The following is a 17,079-nucleotide window of genomic DNA, read 5'->3' as shown; positions in this document are numbered from 1 at the left end:
GGGTGATTTCCTGTTAGAGACTCAGATATCTATAAGAACCGAGATCGTAGTCTCAGTAACATCACGCCGTGGTTTCTGCAGAGGCGTTATGAAGCCCAGTGATGGCGGCCCCTATAACAGAAATGCTGACTCCACATCACTTTTGATTGGTCAAGCAGCAGGCGAAGAGGCTGAGGCGAGCCCACCTGTCAGTCAACTCGGCCACGCCCCTAATTATGCAAATTTTTAAAACATTTCTTATCCTTATGTATACAACAGCTTATCCTTACTATAATCACAATGATTGAGTTAAAAACTGATTTTTGTATCAAACTGGTCACATGACTATTTCTGGGACGCTGGAGGCCTAGTGGTTAGTAAGAGTGGCCCATGTACCGAGGCTGTAGTCCTCCAATCCTGTGGCTCCTTACCTGCATGTTATTCCTCACTCTCACTCCCTTCCTGATTTTTGACTCTAACCACTGTCCTGTCTCTACATTTTTATTTTTATTTTTTAATTACATGGCTGAAAAAAGATGCCATGCATACAGGTTTCACTAATTTGCGATCCCTGGCTCTTAGGATTAAAACAGAGTCATTAGATTTAAATAAATACAGACATTATAAACTCAATACAAAGAAGAGACTTCTTAAGGAGGAACAGGAAAACGAGGATTATAAGAGGAAAGATACTTTCTTCAACACCTTGAACTCTACATTTCAGATGCTAAAGGGTCCCAGTGGTGATTTTCATCTACTGAAAAGGCTGACTGTCCAAATTCTGTGTATTTTAAAATGACATCTGATGGGTATTCTTTGGTTTTTGGAGCCTGCCTTCAAGGTATCACTCGAGAAACTGCAGGGTTTTGGGTTTTTTTTGCTTCATTTCTCAACCTTGAAGGTTGTTGCTTTGAAGTACTCTGTTATCCAAACATGTTCAGCTCCACAACTGAACAAACAAGATGGACAGCCAAAATATCTAACTTTAGGCTTCAAATCCGAAAGTCCACAAACCAGTGGATCACGTAACAGCGGATAGGTCTATTTCGTAAATAGAGTCTCTGGACACATACGCTGAATACAAGTGTTTTAACATATCCAGCAGCACTCTGTTTGTAAAAAGAGTTAGATTTCTAAGACTGTAAGAGTCGCCCTTTCAATGAAGGGTGAACTACAAATCAATCCAAGAATAATATCTGTCAAGAAATAACATACAGAGCAAACTGTTACAGTAACTTGTAGAAGGGTTGATCTAGATTAAAGTACAGATCATTTTTGTTTTCCATCTTTGTTTCATCTGGTTCACAGTACAGCATTGTCTTTCCATCGACCCTTGATTTAAATCCTAAAAACGTATAGAAATGACCCTTGAAGGGGGGGTTGAAGCAGCTTCAGGGGTTAGCTGTAGTCGAGCCCAGTCTTAATAAAAGTAGAAATGATGGCAGATATATAAATCTTGTAAACCCTGATCCATCTTAACGTCATGTGCAGCTTTCACCAGACCAGAGAGAGCGTGCTCTGCGAACCAGTAAAACCTCTTAAGACCCCTGAGTCCTGTGCGCCACAGTGCCTGGAGTCTCGGTGTGAGGGGAAAACACAAACACACAAACAAACACGACTCCCGTTATCAATGGTAAACACCCTATTTATAGCTGCTCATTTGCAGTTTTGAATAATAAATGTTGCTTTATGAGGCCTTTCACACATGCAAAAACATAAACACTCACACTTAACAAGGGTGGGAGGAGGGGGGGGGGTGAAGTGGGTGGGGGCTGGAACGGGCTGGGGGGCATTACAAAGTAAAGATCTACAGTGAGGGAGACAGATGGTAGCGAGGCTCGCTTGTGGAAGACAGACAAACTCTGCTGGATACTTCATTAGCATTATCCAGTGTATTTTTAGAGTTCACTGACAAGAAGCATGCAGGAGGTAGACACCACCAGAGAGTGCGTACTATGTGTGTGTGTGTGTGTGTGTGTGTGTGTGCATGGGTGTAGGTGTGTGTGTTGGCAGTGTACAGTGTGTGCTTTTGTCCTGCATGTGTGGGAAGGAGGGAGGGGTGGGAAGAGGGGAAGAAAGGACGGACCCAGCAGGATTCATTAATATCAGCGCACACACACTGGGCCGGATAAAAGAAAAATACGTGAGTGAGTGTAGCACAGATGAGGCAGCCTTAGCAGCAGTGGGGGGAAAAAAAACCTGCTAACACCACCAGCTATGAGGCTGCAGTACTGAACACAGAGCAGGGGGGGAAGAGGGTCTGTTCAACTATAGCCTCAAGCTTTAAACCCAATTAAGGATTTCAGCACCATGGATAGAGCCTGAGTGGCTCCAAAAACATTGCAACACCTTCCTACAAAAACTACAGCCCATCCAATTCCACTTGCACCTTTGATGCCACTCCTGCACAGACGCTGCCTACTTCCTTGGCTGCTTGTAATGCCGGTAGCTGCAAAGCAAAGGGTCCATTACAGCCGCAAACACAGCTCACACTTCACACATTGAGATGCATGTAGTGGCTATTTTTAAGCAGGGGACAGGTTCACGGGAGGGAGGGAGGGGGCAGACTCAGATGCTGTATTTTGTGCATGGTTGAGCATGAACTATTGAGATGTGAGGGTCACAGTGAGGGTGCCACCAACCGTATGCTGCCGGTAGTTACTTGTCGGCTGTTGACAAGGGAATCCGTGATGTCGAGTAGAGGAAGGCCGACCATGTTAACACGCACGTATAGCCCACATATGGATCTCTCTACACCGAGCGTCCAGAATAACATGACATCTGCTCATACTGGCACAATGTTGCTCCAAGAAAAAGATGTGAAATTAACTTATGTTAACCTATTTATTCCAAAGCGTAAAATAAAAGATGTAGACAGGATGGTGGTGGTGGTTTTCTTGCAAGAAGGAACTCGTTACAAATCTGCCCTGCGCTTATCGAAAATAGATCAGCATCCGCATACGGAATAATGAACGAGTTTAGCATCTGTACAGATCATCTGCATGGGAAATTGAGTCTTTTTCTGGATACATATGGTCTAATATAGCGCCCTACAGTAACAGTAGCATGTAGCCCCCCCTGAAGCAAAGCTGTAGCATGTGTACTTACTATTAGTTTCGATGAGCCCGGTCAAGATAACAGTGCGTCTTCCGGATGGGAAAGCCCAGGGTCGGATTATTTGGTAAAAATGTGCATCTTTGCAACGATTCTTTTATGGCTGTAATTATATGGCTATAAAGGTGCAAGCTGCTCCGTTCGTAAACAGGCTGTTAGAAAAACAACACGTCTCCTTATTCCGATTTTCTCCGTGTATTGCAATTACGCATGGCAAAGGTAAGAAATGGCAAAAATCCATACAAAAAAACATACATGCACTATATACAAACGCATCCCCATACACGACGAAACACCGATTCACCACACTCCCCTCCTTTTTTTCCTCTCTCCCTCTACGATCTTGAGCTAATTCACGACGTCATGATGGAGACGCACTGTGCGTAACAGTCCCTCTCTCACGCATTAGCTCCTCTCCTTTTCGGTTTTTTTTTTCTCCCTTTGCTACCCCTCCCTCAAAAATGAAACACGCTGAGGTACAGGACCACTGAAGCAAAATATCATAATGAATCTCACGAGGAGGATTTGGGTTTCAGACGAGCTTGCGGGTTCATCCTCCTGTGAATGATTATAGCACGGCGGGAGGACTAGACACGGATGGAGGTGCAGATATGGCGCTGTGGTATTAACAGTCACTACTACTTTGTTAAGCCTTTTCTCCTAAGCTCTTTGGAGTTAAGTCAATGAAGCTGCAGTCTGTTATTTCTACAACACCGGTCATCTGTTAAATCAGAGTGTTGACTCCTTCCTCTCCTCCTTTCTGCTCTCCCACCAGCTCTGCTCCTCTTCTGCCATCTATTCTCAGATCAGCATCCTCCTTCATATTTATACATCTGCTGAATAATTGAAAGGAAGGCTGGGGAAGACATAACCTCTCTCTGAGTCGCTCATCATCCCGTCCTTTCTCTTGACATTCAGCTCTTTGTATCCATCAACAGCAAACGAAAAAAGCCAAATCAGTACTATCTGGTTTATTGATTCTAGATATGACAAATGTATACGTTCGAAGGAGTGAGAGATAATTCACATGTGCATCCAAAAAGTTGAAGCCTATTTGTTAAGACAGGAGTGAAGTGGAGGCGTTTGAGATAAACTGCGACCGTAACATTGATTTTAAATAACCTGCAGGTTTACAGAACATCTGTACAATCAAAGGAGTCAAATCAGACAAAAACACATGTAACTGTACATGTCAATATTTTCCAGCTTTGTAATAATTACATACATTTACAAGTCATCTCTTGACTTCAGCATCTCACACTTTGACAATCAAAAGGACAATATCATAGAAGCAATCATCACAGGAGTCAGAAGAAACAGAAATTCAAGTGTCATTTGGAAATGGTGCCGACGGCGACCAGACTGTTAAAATAGTTTTGCTGAATTAAAAAGGGCACAAAGTTTTTCTTTAGATGGTTCCAAACAGAACTAAAGACGAGTTTGCAAGAAGTACGACACGTGCAAAATGTGTTGCTTGATCAGTGTAAAGGCACACTTCAAATAACGAGGACAACTTTGTTTCTTTAAAGGCCAACAAAGGAAGAATACCTGTTTGAATGTGCGCAACATCCAAATCCTGTCAAGGCCTGAACACCATGAGACTACAGCATAAAGACGTGAAAAGAAAACGTGACTAAGCGCTATTTTAGCTTCAGTAGTGTCGGTGTTTCTGTCAGCATATTACCCCAAATACACATTTTTAATGTCTGCTTAAACAGCCAACCGCTGTGAGTGCATGCTGTCGGGAGTGCAGAGTGAAACAGTCTTTTATCATCTTCAGACCGCGTTCACTCTTTTTCCATCATCGCAAGAAATTTAAAAAAAAAAACGCATTCTCTCGTGCCATAAATACCGAAGCACCTCTCGCAGCATGTTATCGGAAATAAATACATGAAATGTGAATTCAAACATGCTTTCAACTCTGCATCGACAGAGAGACGTTTTTGTCATTCTTTCCTTCAAACTGAGAGAGTGAAGGGGGGAAATACTCAGGAGTGTGGATGCAGAGACCCTGCGCCCCCCCCCCCCACGCGGATGCAGTCAATGATAATAATGACACGACTCCAGGGGGACACAAGGGAGGGATTGGTTTTCACCAGTCTCACCAAATTAGATCAACGATTAGCCTGGGAAAGAAAGACAGAAACGATGCTTCTTCTTTTCTTTTTTTTTATGTTCCATATATTTCTGTGGGAGCAGGGCCTTTTGATCTTTCTCTGCTTTTTCTTCATGCTCGGGGAACAAACTCTACCCAGAAGCCCTCACAGGGGAGTGAGCATACAGTTTGTTTGTCCTAGAGGGCTGAAAGCTCTTTAGATGCCAGAAGAGCTATGTTCTAACTAGGCTGCAATGTTAACTATTGATCAGCTTTAGTATGTCAGTCAATACACACGAGCTTATTTACACCAAGTGTTATACATCTACATCTGCAGCGTAACTCAAGTTTTACATTTGCAGCAAATTTATTCTATGATACTTTGGTTTGTACCTATAAGACAGCGATGTTAACCCTAGTTTGTACTTTTTTTTTTAAAAACCTCATATTTGACTTGTTTTGCATATCGAGCTGTTACATTTACGAAAGCTTCACAAGCTAAAGCTTCGGTGGTGCTGCTTGTAGAACTGCTGCTGGCGCTCTTTGGCCACTGATTCCATCAGCTTGTCTCTTCTATCAATCACCGCGCCTCTCTCTCTCTCCCCCTCATCCCCGGTTACGCTCCCTACATCGCTGAGATTCCCAAGGTGCTCGATGGAGTCGTATTTCTCCAAGTCAGAGGCGATGGTCTGTAGGCTGAAAACCGACAGGGAATCCGACCCCGCCCGCTCCCTCTCCTTTTCATTCTCTTTCTCCTTGTATTTCTCCACCAGGTTCGCAGCTGTATCAACTCGATCCGTCCCTGTGGCACCACCACTGCACGCTCCAACCTCCTGCTTCACTCTGGGGTCAGACTCAGCTCCGACAGGAGGACTTCGCCCACTGCACGCTGTGGGACGGCCTCCCTCCGCCTGGTCCCTCCCCCTCTGTGCGTGGATCTGCTCGCTGATTTGTTCCAAGTTTCTCAGGGCGATGGAGTAGCGGGTCTTTACTTTGGCGACGTGCTGTTCCAGCTGCAGCACCTTGGTCTTGTTTTCCTGAAGTCATGGAGGACAAAGTTAAATCCCTCAGTTGTTTCCACATTGATTTCATGCCATAAGCTAAGAGTGAATATTAAAGATATTACAACGTTTTCACCAAGCTGAACAAAGCTGTTCTTTTCTCTGTGTTTGTAAAACCAAGAGGAATAAAACATTTGAAAAAGATGTTTATATGAATCGTAACTTGAGTCTGGATTTGTTTGTGTGTGTGTGCGTGTGCGTGTGTGTGTGTGTTACCTCCAGTATGTGGTTGAACTGGGCCTTGAGCTCAAAGTAAGGTTTGGATTTCACAATGACTCTTTTCAGGGACTTTTGCAGCATTTGAACGCGAGCTTCAGCCTCCTGGCAGGCGTGCGTGACGCGCATGTGTTCCCTCTCGCTGCGCAGTCGCTCCTCCTCAGCTTCGTTCACCTGTGAAAAACAAGCAGGAGGACTAAGTTAACAAAGCACGCGCACACACACACACACACACACACAAACACACACAGCCAAGGCTGGTGTGTTCAAGGACTGCAGCCTGTTCTGTTTTGTTAATTGCTCCGCTGCTATTAGTCCAAACTAAACAAATAGAGGAGCACACTGAGTAGCTCCATATCACCTCTCCCCCAGACTGCTCAAGTTAAAGTGACATCTTACACATCACTGAGTCTATTTACAGGTCCTGGGGAGTATTATTGCACTTGTGAAAAAAAAGGGTCGGTGTTGCTCAAGGCTACACTCGCCAGTATGAGAAAAACAAACTCAAATCTCGAACTGAACGGGCAACAGTCAAGTTGTGTCGTGTGAAATGTAGGCAGCAGATTTAAAAAAAAAAAGAAAAAAAAAAAAAGAAGGAATCAGAACCACAAATACTAAACTGTTCTCACAAATAAAGCTGAAAACAGGAAACGCATAAAACTGATTCTGCTGTTTACTGAAGGTCAACTGTGAACACATGGAGCGCTCGTAATAAAGGTTTTTATTGTTTGTTTACAGTACGCTTTAGTTTGCTATAAACATTAAACAAGGAAGTAATGCCTTTACACTCGTTCTGCTCCGTTTGTTCTTAAGTCTGCATTCACCTTTTACATCCTTAGTTTTATTCTTTGTAGTTTTAACTGGATAAAAAGCAAGCATCATCCTATCTAAGGAAGCAGAACTATGTGAGCTACTTCACCCAGCTGGTTTTACAGCACGTGTCGCTCTTTTTCACTTTGTTACCTTGGAGGTGGCATGGTTGAGCATCTCCTGCCAGGTTGGGTCCAGGGTGTTCTTGCCGTCAGCCATGAGGCCCTGCTCTGCCACGTAGACCATCTCCCTGGCAGCTGTGTGCATAGAAACGGCCCTCTCATAGCTCAAGGCCGCCTTCTGGGTCTCCTGCTGAGCCTGAGAGCAGAAAACAAACTATGACAGGGTGCAGGGGGGAATAAGACAAAGACAGCAACCCCTCCCCCGCTTGGCTCAACTTCTTTGCCAAATATTATTTTGTTCCAAATGTTTGAAGTAGAAAAGGAATCAAGTCCATCAGGTCAATATATCTACAAAAGAGCATTAAGAGAAAAAAAACCTATTGAAGACACTTTTATTCTAATAAGAATATTCAATGGTTTACAATCATGCAAATATCGAACAGTCAGTGCTTCTATAAGGGAAAACATGCAGCTCACATCCAGAAACAGTGTTACTTTCAGTTAAGGCGGGTTGGAGACAAAACCTGTAACTGAATCATTCTCACCGATGACCAGGTCCATCGGTAAATCTTTATGTTGCTTATTGCAACATAAAGATTTTAACATTTAAGAGTTCTTGTCTCCATAGTTTTCAAGAAGTGAAAACGAGTTGAATAATACAGTATTGGCAGCAGCACTGAGTGCACTGCCTAGAATCACCACTATGAGTGTACCTACAACAAAATCCCTTCAATGACATGAACCACCTTTTTTCTTTATATAAAATTAAAAACCACGCATACTCATCTCTGCACGCCAAGTTCCATTTATAAATATTAGTCCACCTGAAAACGGGTGTACGTGCATCAGCCTCGAACAGGTCTATGCAAAACATGAGCCAGGGGATCAAAGGTTTTCAGTGGTGAATCACGACGACAACAACCGGAGGGAAGACGAAGAAACTTTCTGGCAGAGCTCGAGGTGAGTGACACAACGATGATTATTTGTTTGCTCCAACAGGTAGGAAGAAACTAAATAACTAAATCAAAGAGTCAACACATCGCAAAACATCCAGTGTCCCTGCAGTGATTACACGTGCACGGCCCACACTGAGTTCTTTGCATCAGCGTGCTCAGGTCAGCCAGCAGTCTACACCACTCTTCTTTGAAACAGGCACTTGGATTGTTGAAACGATGTGCTGAGCGACGAGAAGGCAGAGTGAAGCAGCCAGGAGGTGTCACTGTGGGCCTAAAGGAGTAACTTTTATTGCAAGTTCCGCAAGTTTTTGCAGCAATTTTTGACAGCTTGAACGCGAGTGAAAAGTCACCAAAATTTCCATCAGGAAATTCATCAGGTCTGGCGAAAAATTTGCAGAAAATGTGCAAAATGGCTCAGTGGCGCCCCCTTGCAATTTTCCAAAAGGCCTCCCCATTGATGTTTTTTGTCCTACATGCATGACAATTTTATGCACATTAAGCATGTCAGGACCTACATAAAATCCATATCCACTCTCATTAGATATGCTCCTCCAAAATGTGCTCTACACTCTACAAGCATAGTTACTAAAAGGATGTTGTGTGGATTTTGATTCAAAGAAGAACAAGATGAATAGAAATTATTTAAAATTGTAATGTTCTTCATGACATGTGCCGCCGCCCTCTCGGCTAGGTCACCTCTATGAAAGAGATCTTGATCTCAATTGGTTTACTACCTGCTTAAATAAAGGTTTTTAAAAAAATCTTGCATCTCTATAAAGTAAATTGTATTTCTGATAAAGATATATTTTTAAAAGATCTTGATGCTACGGGCCACCTTTTAAAAAAAAGAAGAAGCAACATTTCAACCATACAAGACAACACACACATCATGTATAGATAGTGATACCTCTTTTGCAAGACGACGAGCTTCGTAATAAGGTCTCGCTTTCTCGATGCACCCACCAAGCTGAGAGCTCTGAGCATTCAGCTTCCTGGCAGACTCTGTGAGAATCTTCCGGTACCCTGATCTGCCATCCTGAAAGGTTAATGCATGACAATGAGGAGATTAGATTTAACTGTATTAAGGATGACTGCACTATCATATTTCACAGAGGATTATGGCAGCAACTGAGCATCGAGTTATTCTCACTGTTAGTTGACTCACAAGTTGAGTCTTTCCATCTTTAAATCTTTCGCTTTAAAACAGAGAAAACTAAATAATAACATTGATTAGTTTCTTCTAGGTTGACTACTAAAATATTTAACAACAGAGACAGACTCTTGAGTATACTTCCCAGGGTGGTAGTACACTCTTTCTACATTTCACAAGAACTTTTAATTATTGTTCAAATCAAAGCCTTGATTCTGTTTTCCATAATATTCAGTTTTATATGGGAAGAATGATTAAATCCCCCGACTTGGGTTAAATGTGTTTAATAATACTTACATCCAACTGCAGCTCGAGTCTGTTGATTTCTGCACTGGCTTCATTAAGATGCTCCAACTCTTCCTGTGAAAGCACATAAATAATGTATAAACAGTCCATTCATGATAAGTCCTACACAAAAACACATCTAACTCCTAAAGTCTTTATAACAATACTTCCACTTATACGTGTTGTCATCTCATTTTGAGGCTTTAATGATGTGAAGATAATATTTTGAGTTAATAAGAATATATTGTGAATTGAACTCTTTGACCTTTACATATATTATGCTGTTGTAATGTGCAATGGTAACTGCGGTAAAGTGTGTGATGAAGTAAGCTTTTTCATCATCGAAGAGGATTAGCATTGTGAAAATACAATAGAGGCCATTATTCAAATGATTGACAATGAAAACAAAGCTCCCTCTCCGTGAGGCGTTTCCCACCCCGGTACCGTTAGAATGATAATAATAATGACTATTAATATAAATATTATGATACCAGTCTGGCTTATTAAATTGAAGTCTGCGAATGCTGGAGTTTAGTGCCTCAAACATCAAGCTCTCATACCTGGATTCTGGGGTCCAGTTCCTCCTCGTAGGGGCTGTGTACTTGTTCTCCCACGCATTTTTGTTTCTCACTTTCGCTTTCCTCGCAGGTGTCCACCGTCTCCAGAGGGTTTCTATTAGTTTCGGTAGCTTTAACCTCCTCTTCTTCGCCCCCCTCCTCCTCCACCACCACCCCGCCGGGAATTACCTCCCTCCAATCCCCCGCATCTGACTCCCCGGATCCGGCGGGGCTCTCTCTCAAGTCCCCTGGCTCCATTCCAGGCCTGCAGCACCGTTAGCTTAAGGTGTTAACAGCTTTTTTTACCCAGAAGCCAAGGGTAGGTAACAGCGATGTAATGTTATTCAGCAGTAGTAACTAAGAAAATAAATCCCGGTGTTGGGAGTGTTGTAGAGTGTGCCATATCAAATGGCATCGAAACACGAACCCACTTGCGGCTAGCCTCGATGTAGCTTAGCCTAGCAACTCACAAGGCTAACGTAGCCAGTGAGGATTTATAGTTTCCTTGGCAACAGCAAAGTGATAACAAAATAGTCATCATTAAATTAAAAGTAAAAAAACTGGGACATTACTTTGACCCCCATCATCACGTGTTCGTCCCTCCATCCCTCAATCTCTTACCGGTTCTCCATTACATTAGCTAGGCTAGCTAGCTAGCGGTTTCTGGTCTCACATCATCATCTCAAGTGAAGTAAACACAGAACAGCATTAAGCAACGCGCTCCAGCGTTTGGACCTGGGCGGCTTCCGTAGACAGAGAAATTATTTACAATTTACCCAGTTTAATTTCCGTTTGGTAAAGTATGTTTTTTTCTGCCCATAAAGGTAGAAATTCTACAATCAGGGCGTTATTTCAAAGTAACTCCTCCCACTGCAGTATACTTATGGAGTCATTTTATAAATAATATTAACTGTATTAAAAAGAAATTCATTCCAACTATTAAAGTGAACGAAGTTTCTTTAAAAACGAAATAATATTCTACCCTGATAAACATTTCAAAGTAAATTTAAGGAGGGGCATTCAACACGACATGTTCATTTTTATGAAATTCATCCTTAAATTATCTCTGATTTATTTTGTTGTCGTACATTTTCATAGAAGTTGTTTGAAAGACTCTTTTATAGTAAAAGAAAAAAAAACATGTCCTGACTCTGCCCTTTTCCACAAGACAATAATCTGTCTGCTTTGATTATAGCTGTGATTAAACACGATGAAGCTTTTTTTTCTCTTAAGTCTGTTCTTGCTTCTTAAGTTCTACAAAATTCACAAACAAAAAACGATTCGTGTGGATGAAGGAAATTGAATGATATGTTTATTATTTTATAATAAATGTATTCATGAATTTATTGCATTTTATAGGATACTCCTATATGTAACATATAACTACAACTAACCCTGCATAAGCTATCAATTGTCTTTTCTCCCAGCTCTATAAAACAATTTAACAGAATTATAAACACTTATTACACTTTTTACATTACTGTTTTGGTTGCATAAATGAAATATTTTTAAACAGTATTATATATAATTTCCATCAGTTTTTTGGCTGCTCCATCACATGTGATGTCTTCATACAGTGTTGGAGCTTTACTATCATTCATAATGCTGAATTATGGGTTTGAACTTTGACTGCACAGATTGAATGTGTAGAAATTCACTGTTGTCTATGAGCTTATACAAACTTTTTAAAAACAAAAAAAGCAACACATTGAAAAGATAGATGTGTATTGTTTGTTTTTATTCCAAAAATATACAAACACACAGATTTAGTTTGCAAGGTAATGGACCTGCAAGCAGTACTGCCATTATAGACTCATTGCACAAAATCATTTGACATTATAATTTGAGCAGGAAGAACTGATTTCAATAGAAGAAAAACACCAAGAATCAAATGACCGATTATACTGCAGTTATGACCAGTCACGACTGCCAGAAGCCACCATACCACAGATTATGTTTTCATATTCTTTAAGGACAAAAAACAGTTCACCAGAAAATGAAAATAATTTAAACAATAGCGGCAAACTAGCTCATTGCATTGAATGCAGTAATGAACACGTGTGCATAATTTGCATAATATAAAAAATAGATCTCTGATGAATAACAGCAGTTCTTTCACACAAACTGTTCAGGCAGTATCAGACACTGTAAGAAATGTTTTGGAGTAAAGTTAAAAAACCTGAGTGGCACTGGCAATCGCCCCAACACCAGAAAGAGGGACGATCCATCCTAATGATCATGGACATGAATGTCAAAGAACACATCATTCAATCACCGAACGTTTAAGGACTCCTTTGGTCTGGAATGATTTCCCTAACTTTTGATTACAAAAAGTCTACAATAAATTGTCCGTCTTCGAGGTTCTCAGCTCCAGGTGGTATCATACTTGGTCCATCCAGGAGGAGGGGCCAGGTAGATTCTCCGTCCTCTCGACATGAAACTGACAACCCCTCTGTATCCTGCCCTCGGGACTCCAGACTTCAAGTCATCCATGACTCCCAGGTTTTTGGCCATCACTTTGAAACTGTCTTTGCTTGAGTATTGAAGGCGGTAAGGCCCTTGTCCTTTTAGCTGGCCCTGCTTAACATCTTCATATGTAACCACAGGAGCACTGTAAACCTCCTCCTTAAAGTTTTCTCTGTACGTCTCCTCCTTCAAGTAACTCATGTCTATCTTGGTGAAAGGCACAAATTCGGAATTTAGTTTAATGAAACGCAGGTACTTGTCATAAAACTGACCCAGGCTCACGCCTTGCCGGCCGAAGGTCAGCGTTCTTGAGATCTCTGGACGTATGCAGGCACGGTTACGGCGCTGTGCGGGCTGGCGCATCCAGTCGTCCCAGAATGAAGCGGGCCACTTCGGTTCCAACTCGTCCCACACATCCTTGAGGACCATCCAGCCCAGACCAGGAAAGAAGTCTGTCCTGTAGAGCAGGTCAGCCTTGCCTGGGTCCACGAAGCCGTCTCTGCCATTGTCATTCCAAGCTGATACACACCACAGGCTGGGGTCAGACTGCAGGAGTGGCAACAGGGCACGGAAGTACTCAAAGAAGTCTGGCGCCACCTAGAGTGGGAAATTAATAATTCATATGAAAGTGAATTGAGGGAAATCAACTGATAACTCAAGACAGCTATGAAATATGGAACACATGAAGACATGTTTTATTAATTTCATCATAAAATGAACATTTAAGTTTAAGTATAAATCGTATTGGATATTTGTAAAAACATTCAAAGTTGTTTATTGATGAAATGATTACCTCCAGATCATCCTCTACAATCACCACAGAGGAATGGGAGAGGGTCTTGAACACTTGGTTGAGAGCCCAGCGGTAATGTCTGGAGATTTTGTAGTAACCCTGAAACTTCTTGTGTCCTGGTTGGACAGGTATATCTGACAGATCGGGCTGTTTCAGGTGTGTTACTTTATTTCCATAGGATTTTATCACCTCAGCAGTCTCGGCATGTCCACAGTCCTGACTGACAATGATTGGGTAGAGCTCTGCTGAAGGGCGGTGCTCCAGAAGTTTGTCCAAACAGCGCCTCACAGTAACCCTGTTACAGGCGATAACCAGGATAGGAATGACAGGCTGACTGGGGAAGACAACCTTTGGTCTGTCTTTGACTGACGGATCCCACAGTGACTGGTGATACTGGATATCAACAAGGATTTTTTTCTGCCTTTCAAGCTCGGCTTCAAACGCGTCCGCCATCCGGAGCACATCTCCCACCACATCATTGGTAGGCCTTGCACCCACCTTCCCCTCGCCTCCGCCAGGCTCCTCCGGCTGGCCGCTCGGGGGCCGGCCCCACAGCAGAAGCACAAGTATGGCATTCCAGGTGACAAACAGGAACGTACCACAAAAAATGACAGAGCCTCTCTTGCGGAGCATGGCCCAGAAACTCAAAGGGAGGGAGGCTGGAACAGGGGGACAGGATCTGAATAGAAAGACTTGTCCTTATTACAGACAATAGGAATGGGATATGGGAAGGGCAGCATGTGTATCATCACAAGTGCATGACTGGGGAGCTGGAGCCACACCTCGCTGGCTCTGGGCAGTCACAAGAAGGACACAATACAGTGTCAGTGAAGGAAAAGGTAGTTAAATTACGACGAAGGGCACGATGCATCTTGGAGTTGAAGTTTTCAGATTCAGGAAGAGCCTCAACTTTCACTACCCCCCTTCCACCTGAAAAAGATACCGAGAACACAATGTACTATTACATGGAAAAAAAATGCAATAAAGACAGCTGTGACATGCAGAATCATGAAAAAAAACAGCAAAATCAGGAAATCTAGGCAAGCTTATTCATACTTCTGCTTCCTTTCCGTAACATGTAGTGATGAATCACCAAACTGTGCCGTATCGATTTTTTGTTCTTATCACCTGTGGCTGCCTCGTCAAATAAACTGAACTGTCTGATATGAAGACACAGAAAACGTCCTCTAGTGAGTTTCGACTGAGCTGAGCTCCTTGTTTCTAGACGGACTGGTTTTCTACACAAACTGTAAATACTGTAGCTTATCGAGGAGGAGCGTGTTGGAATTAGCCCCCTTACCTTGACAGTGTGAGGACTTCTCCGTCTTGCAGCCATTTCACCGCCGTTTCCTTGGTAACAACCTTTAAAGTTAAACGACAAGAACCGAGAGAGGCCTGGTCGAGTCGAAGGAAAAGCTGGTCTACCGGCTCCGTACCTTGGCCCCCCCACCGGCTGTAAACGCAACTTAACGCCGCTTTAGTTTGTCTGGTTTTTTTTTTCTCGTAAGACTGAAAGAGGAGGAGGAAGGGGAGGAGGAGAGAAAAGTAACACGACGACTTCCTGAGTAGCGCGCAGTCACAGGAAGTCCCGCCCTAACTGTCACCTTGAGAAATTACACAACACTTTGACGTGTGAGCTCTTCATTGAGCTTATTAAGCAGCATATGATGTCTTTGTGAGGATTTATTATGCCTTTATTGTCAGCTTCCACACACTTGTGTTTTTAAAATATGGTTATGAAAGACAAGGAGGCTAAATATAATAATAATTAAATGGGAGGTAACAAGGTGTTTTTTTCCTGCCTTTGCTGCAGTGTGTGGGTAATTTGCATCAAGTCTCTGGGGAAGTGAGGCAAATGTGTTGTGGTTCAGTAAATAGATATTCTGTTCTCTTTTTATCTATCAACACAACAACATACTTATCACCTTCTCTGTTGTTGCAGCACAAAAGTCTGAGAACTGGAAACGATGGGTGGATGAATATTTCCAAATTGTACATTACACAACGTAAAGATAATAAAAGTGGCACCTAAAACCTCAAGTGTTTCTCATGGGAGTAACGATTCAAGAGACACTCCCACACATTTAGGGTTAGACTTGCAGCTTTTACTCAGTTATCTATGGGGACCTATCAGGGAGGTTTCCAACTGTCACTGCAAACTTTGCATGTTTGCACGGTCGCTGCACTTGCGGTCGACCGCTTGGTGCTTCTTTGTGCCTTTAATTGTCCCACGGGGATGGATAAAGTTTTAAAAAATTAAGTGTTTTGAGCTACTACAGTGATTGACGTTTTGTAATCCCCCCTGGGCCCCCTGGCCTTGGGCCCTATCTCACCATTGGTTAACTTATTGGTACAGAACAAAGTGTAAACACGTCTTAGAAGATGGGGACCATAAAATGAACCAGTGATTCCAGCTAGCTGGCTGTAAAAACAGCTTTTAAATGTAGTAGTGTTGTGTTCTACTCTTTTAATTTTTAACACATTAAGCATACAAAGATACTAAATGACTATAGTTGAAATTGTCTTTAGGTCTTTATAGAATTTAATAATTCATGTGCTCTGAAAAAGGAACAAAGAAAATCTTTCATCTGTAAATCTAAGCCTGTACAAACTTCGACCATTGTCTGCCACGAGGTATCAGTCTAATGAACCAATCACATCTCTGTGTCTCCCTGCTCATGCTCTACCTGTTGTGTTCACTAGTCCAAACTTAAAGGGCATCAGCAATGACAGAGTTTAAACTGTCAGTTTAGTTACAGCTGAATGAGAAATGGGACGACTTAGTTTCTACACGATGCAAGCGATAAGCTGAGGCCTGCTTCTGGACCAATGGCGCACTTGCATGTACTGTAAGTGAGGGGCGTTGCTTTTGAGGGAGCCCAGAGGGGATGGGTGTAGACAGAGCACTGAGGGAATGCTGCTTTCAAAATTTTAATTTCAAATTACCATCGCTGCCTTTGAAAACAAATACAGATAAACTCGGTCTGACTCCACCATGTACTTTAACAAAATCTCTAACTACCCGTTTACATTTATTTAACTGCTGCAGTTCAGCAACCCTTGGTTTTGGCTTTCGTATATTCCATATAAGTATACCTGTTTTATGGTGTTTACCTCCACTGCATGTGAGAAGAAAGTTTGCACTTCACACTCCATGTGTAATGGGGATTTTCAGGATCAATATTTTACAGACAAAACCTTTAATCAGTTCAAGATAACACTGTAAAAGAAATGAAATTAGCTAATTCCATAGGTTCTCAAACCTCTTCAACCCCAAAATGAGTGGTGCTTGAGAGGACTCCAGTTGTCCTCTCAAGCACGGTGGTTAAAGCGTTTAAAGTTGCACTTGTCAGGTCACAAGACCGATCTAAACACTGGCATTAACAACACAATAACAACCCCCCCCTTGCTAACTCCACATTTAAAAACCATTAGGCTTTTTTTTAAAATATACTCATATTCCAACCATGATTGT

General features: G+C 42.3%; 3 protein-coding genes across 4 annotated transcripts in view; all 3 read right to left on the bottom strand.

The window, feature by feature from the left end:
- gabbr1a (gamma-aminobutyric acid (GABA) B receptor, 1a) overlaps positions 1–3,934 on the bottom strand; it is a 90,064-nt gene extending 86,130 nt beyond the window's left edge. Inside the window, exon 1 of the mRNA XM_079343646.1 lies at positions 3,088–3,934. The gene's annotated coding sequence lies outside the window, so the exon portion shown is untranslated. The remainder of the gene's footprint in view (positions 1–3,087) is intronic.
- Positions 3,935–4,049: 115 nt separating this feature from the next.
- Positions 4,050–11,149, bottom strand: sh3bp5la (SH3-binding domain protein 5-like, a). The gene is made up of 6 exons (XM_079343648.1): positions 10,349–11,149; positions 9,801–9,863; positions 9,261–9,389; positions 7,429–7,593; positions 6,466–6,639; positions 4,050–6,225 (listed from the first exon to the last, which is right to left on the bottom strand). The coding sequence occupies exons 1-6, from the start codon at positions 10,601–10,603 to the stop codon at positions 5,680–5,682; spliced, it is 1,332 nt and encodes a 443-aa protein (XP_079199774.1). The 5' UTR covers positions 10,604–11,149; the 3' UTR covers positions 4,050–5,679.
- A 913-nt stretch (positions 11,150–12,062) lies between these two features.
- mgat1a (alpha-1,3-mannosyl-glycoprotein 2-beta-N-acetylglucosaminyltransferase a) lies at positions 12,063–15,197 on the bottom strand. 2 transcript variants are annotated; one of them, XM_079343587.1, is made up of 3 exons: positions 14,905–15,197; positions 13,605–14,534; positions 12,063–13,408 (listed from the first exon to the last, which is right to left on the bottom strand). In XM_079343587.1, the coding sequence occupies exons 2-3, from the start codon at positions 14,235–14,237 to the stop codon at positions 12,710–12,712; spliced, it is 1,332 nt and encodes a 443-aa protein (XP_079199713.1). In that variant the 5' UTR covers positions 14,238–14,534; positions 14,905–15,197; the 3' UTR covers positions 12,063–12,709. The 2 variants fall into 2 exon arrangements, with proteins under 2 accessions (XP_079199713.1, XP_079199714.1); XM_079343588.1 differs by lacking the exon at positions 14,905–15,197 and adding an exon at positions 14,661–14,896.
- Positions 15,198–17,079: the final 1,882 nt, after the last annotated feature.

The sequence above is a fragment of the Symphodus melops genome (genome assembly GCF_947650265.1).
Source record: "Symphodus melops genome assembly, chromosome: 5".
In the NCBI taxonomy this organism is placed as follows: domain Eukaryota; kingdom Metazoa; phylum Chordata; class Actinopteri; order Labriformes; family Labridae; genus Symphodus; species Symphodus melops.
Note: the sequence above shows the minus strand (reverse complement) of the source record. Positions and strands in the feature narration are given on the sequence as shown.

What these genes read in the sequence shown, in the direction of transcription:
- sh3bp5la (XM_079343648.1), bottom strand. Translation starts at nt 10,603, where the DNA reads ATGGAGCCAGGGGACTTGAGAGAGAGCCCCGCCGGATCCGGGGAGTCA. An exon ending in AACTGGACCCCAGAATCCAG is followed by an intron (nt 9,864 to 10,348) that starts GTATGAGAGCTT and finishes GTGCTTTCACAG; the next exon opens with GAAGAGTTGGAGCATCTTAA. An exon ending in AGTTCAACCACATACTGGAG is followed by an intron (nt 6,226 to 6,465) that starts GTAACACACACA and finishes CCATGACTTCAG; the next exon opens with GAAAACAAGACCAAGGTGCT.
- mgat1a (XM_079343587.1), bottom strand. Translation starts at nt 14,237, where the DNA reads ATGCTCCGCAAGAGAGGCTCTGTCATTTTTTGTGGTACGTTCCTGTTT. An exon ending in TTGTAGAGGATGATCTGGAG is followed by an intron (nt 13,409 to 13,604) that starts GTAATCATTTCA and finishes TTCCCACTCTAG; the next exon opens with GTGGCGCCAGACTTCTTTGA.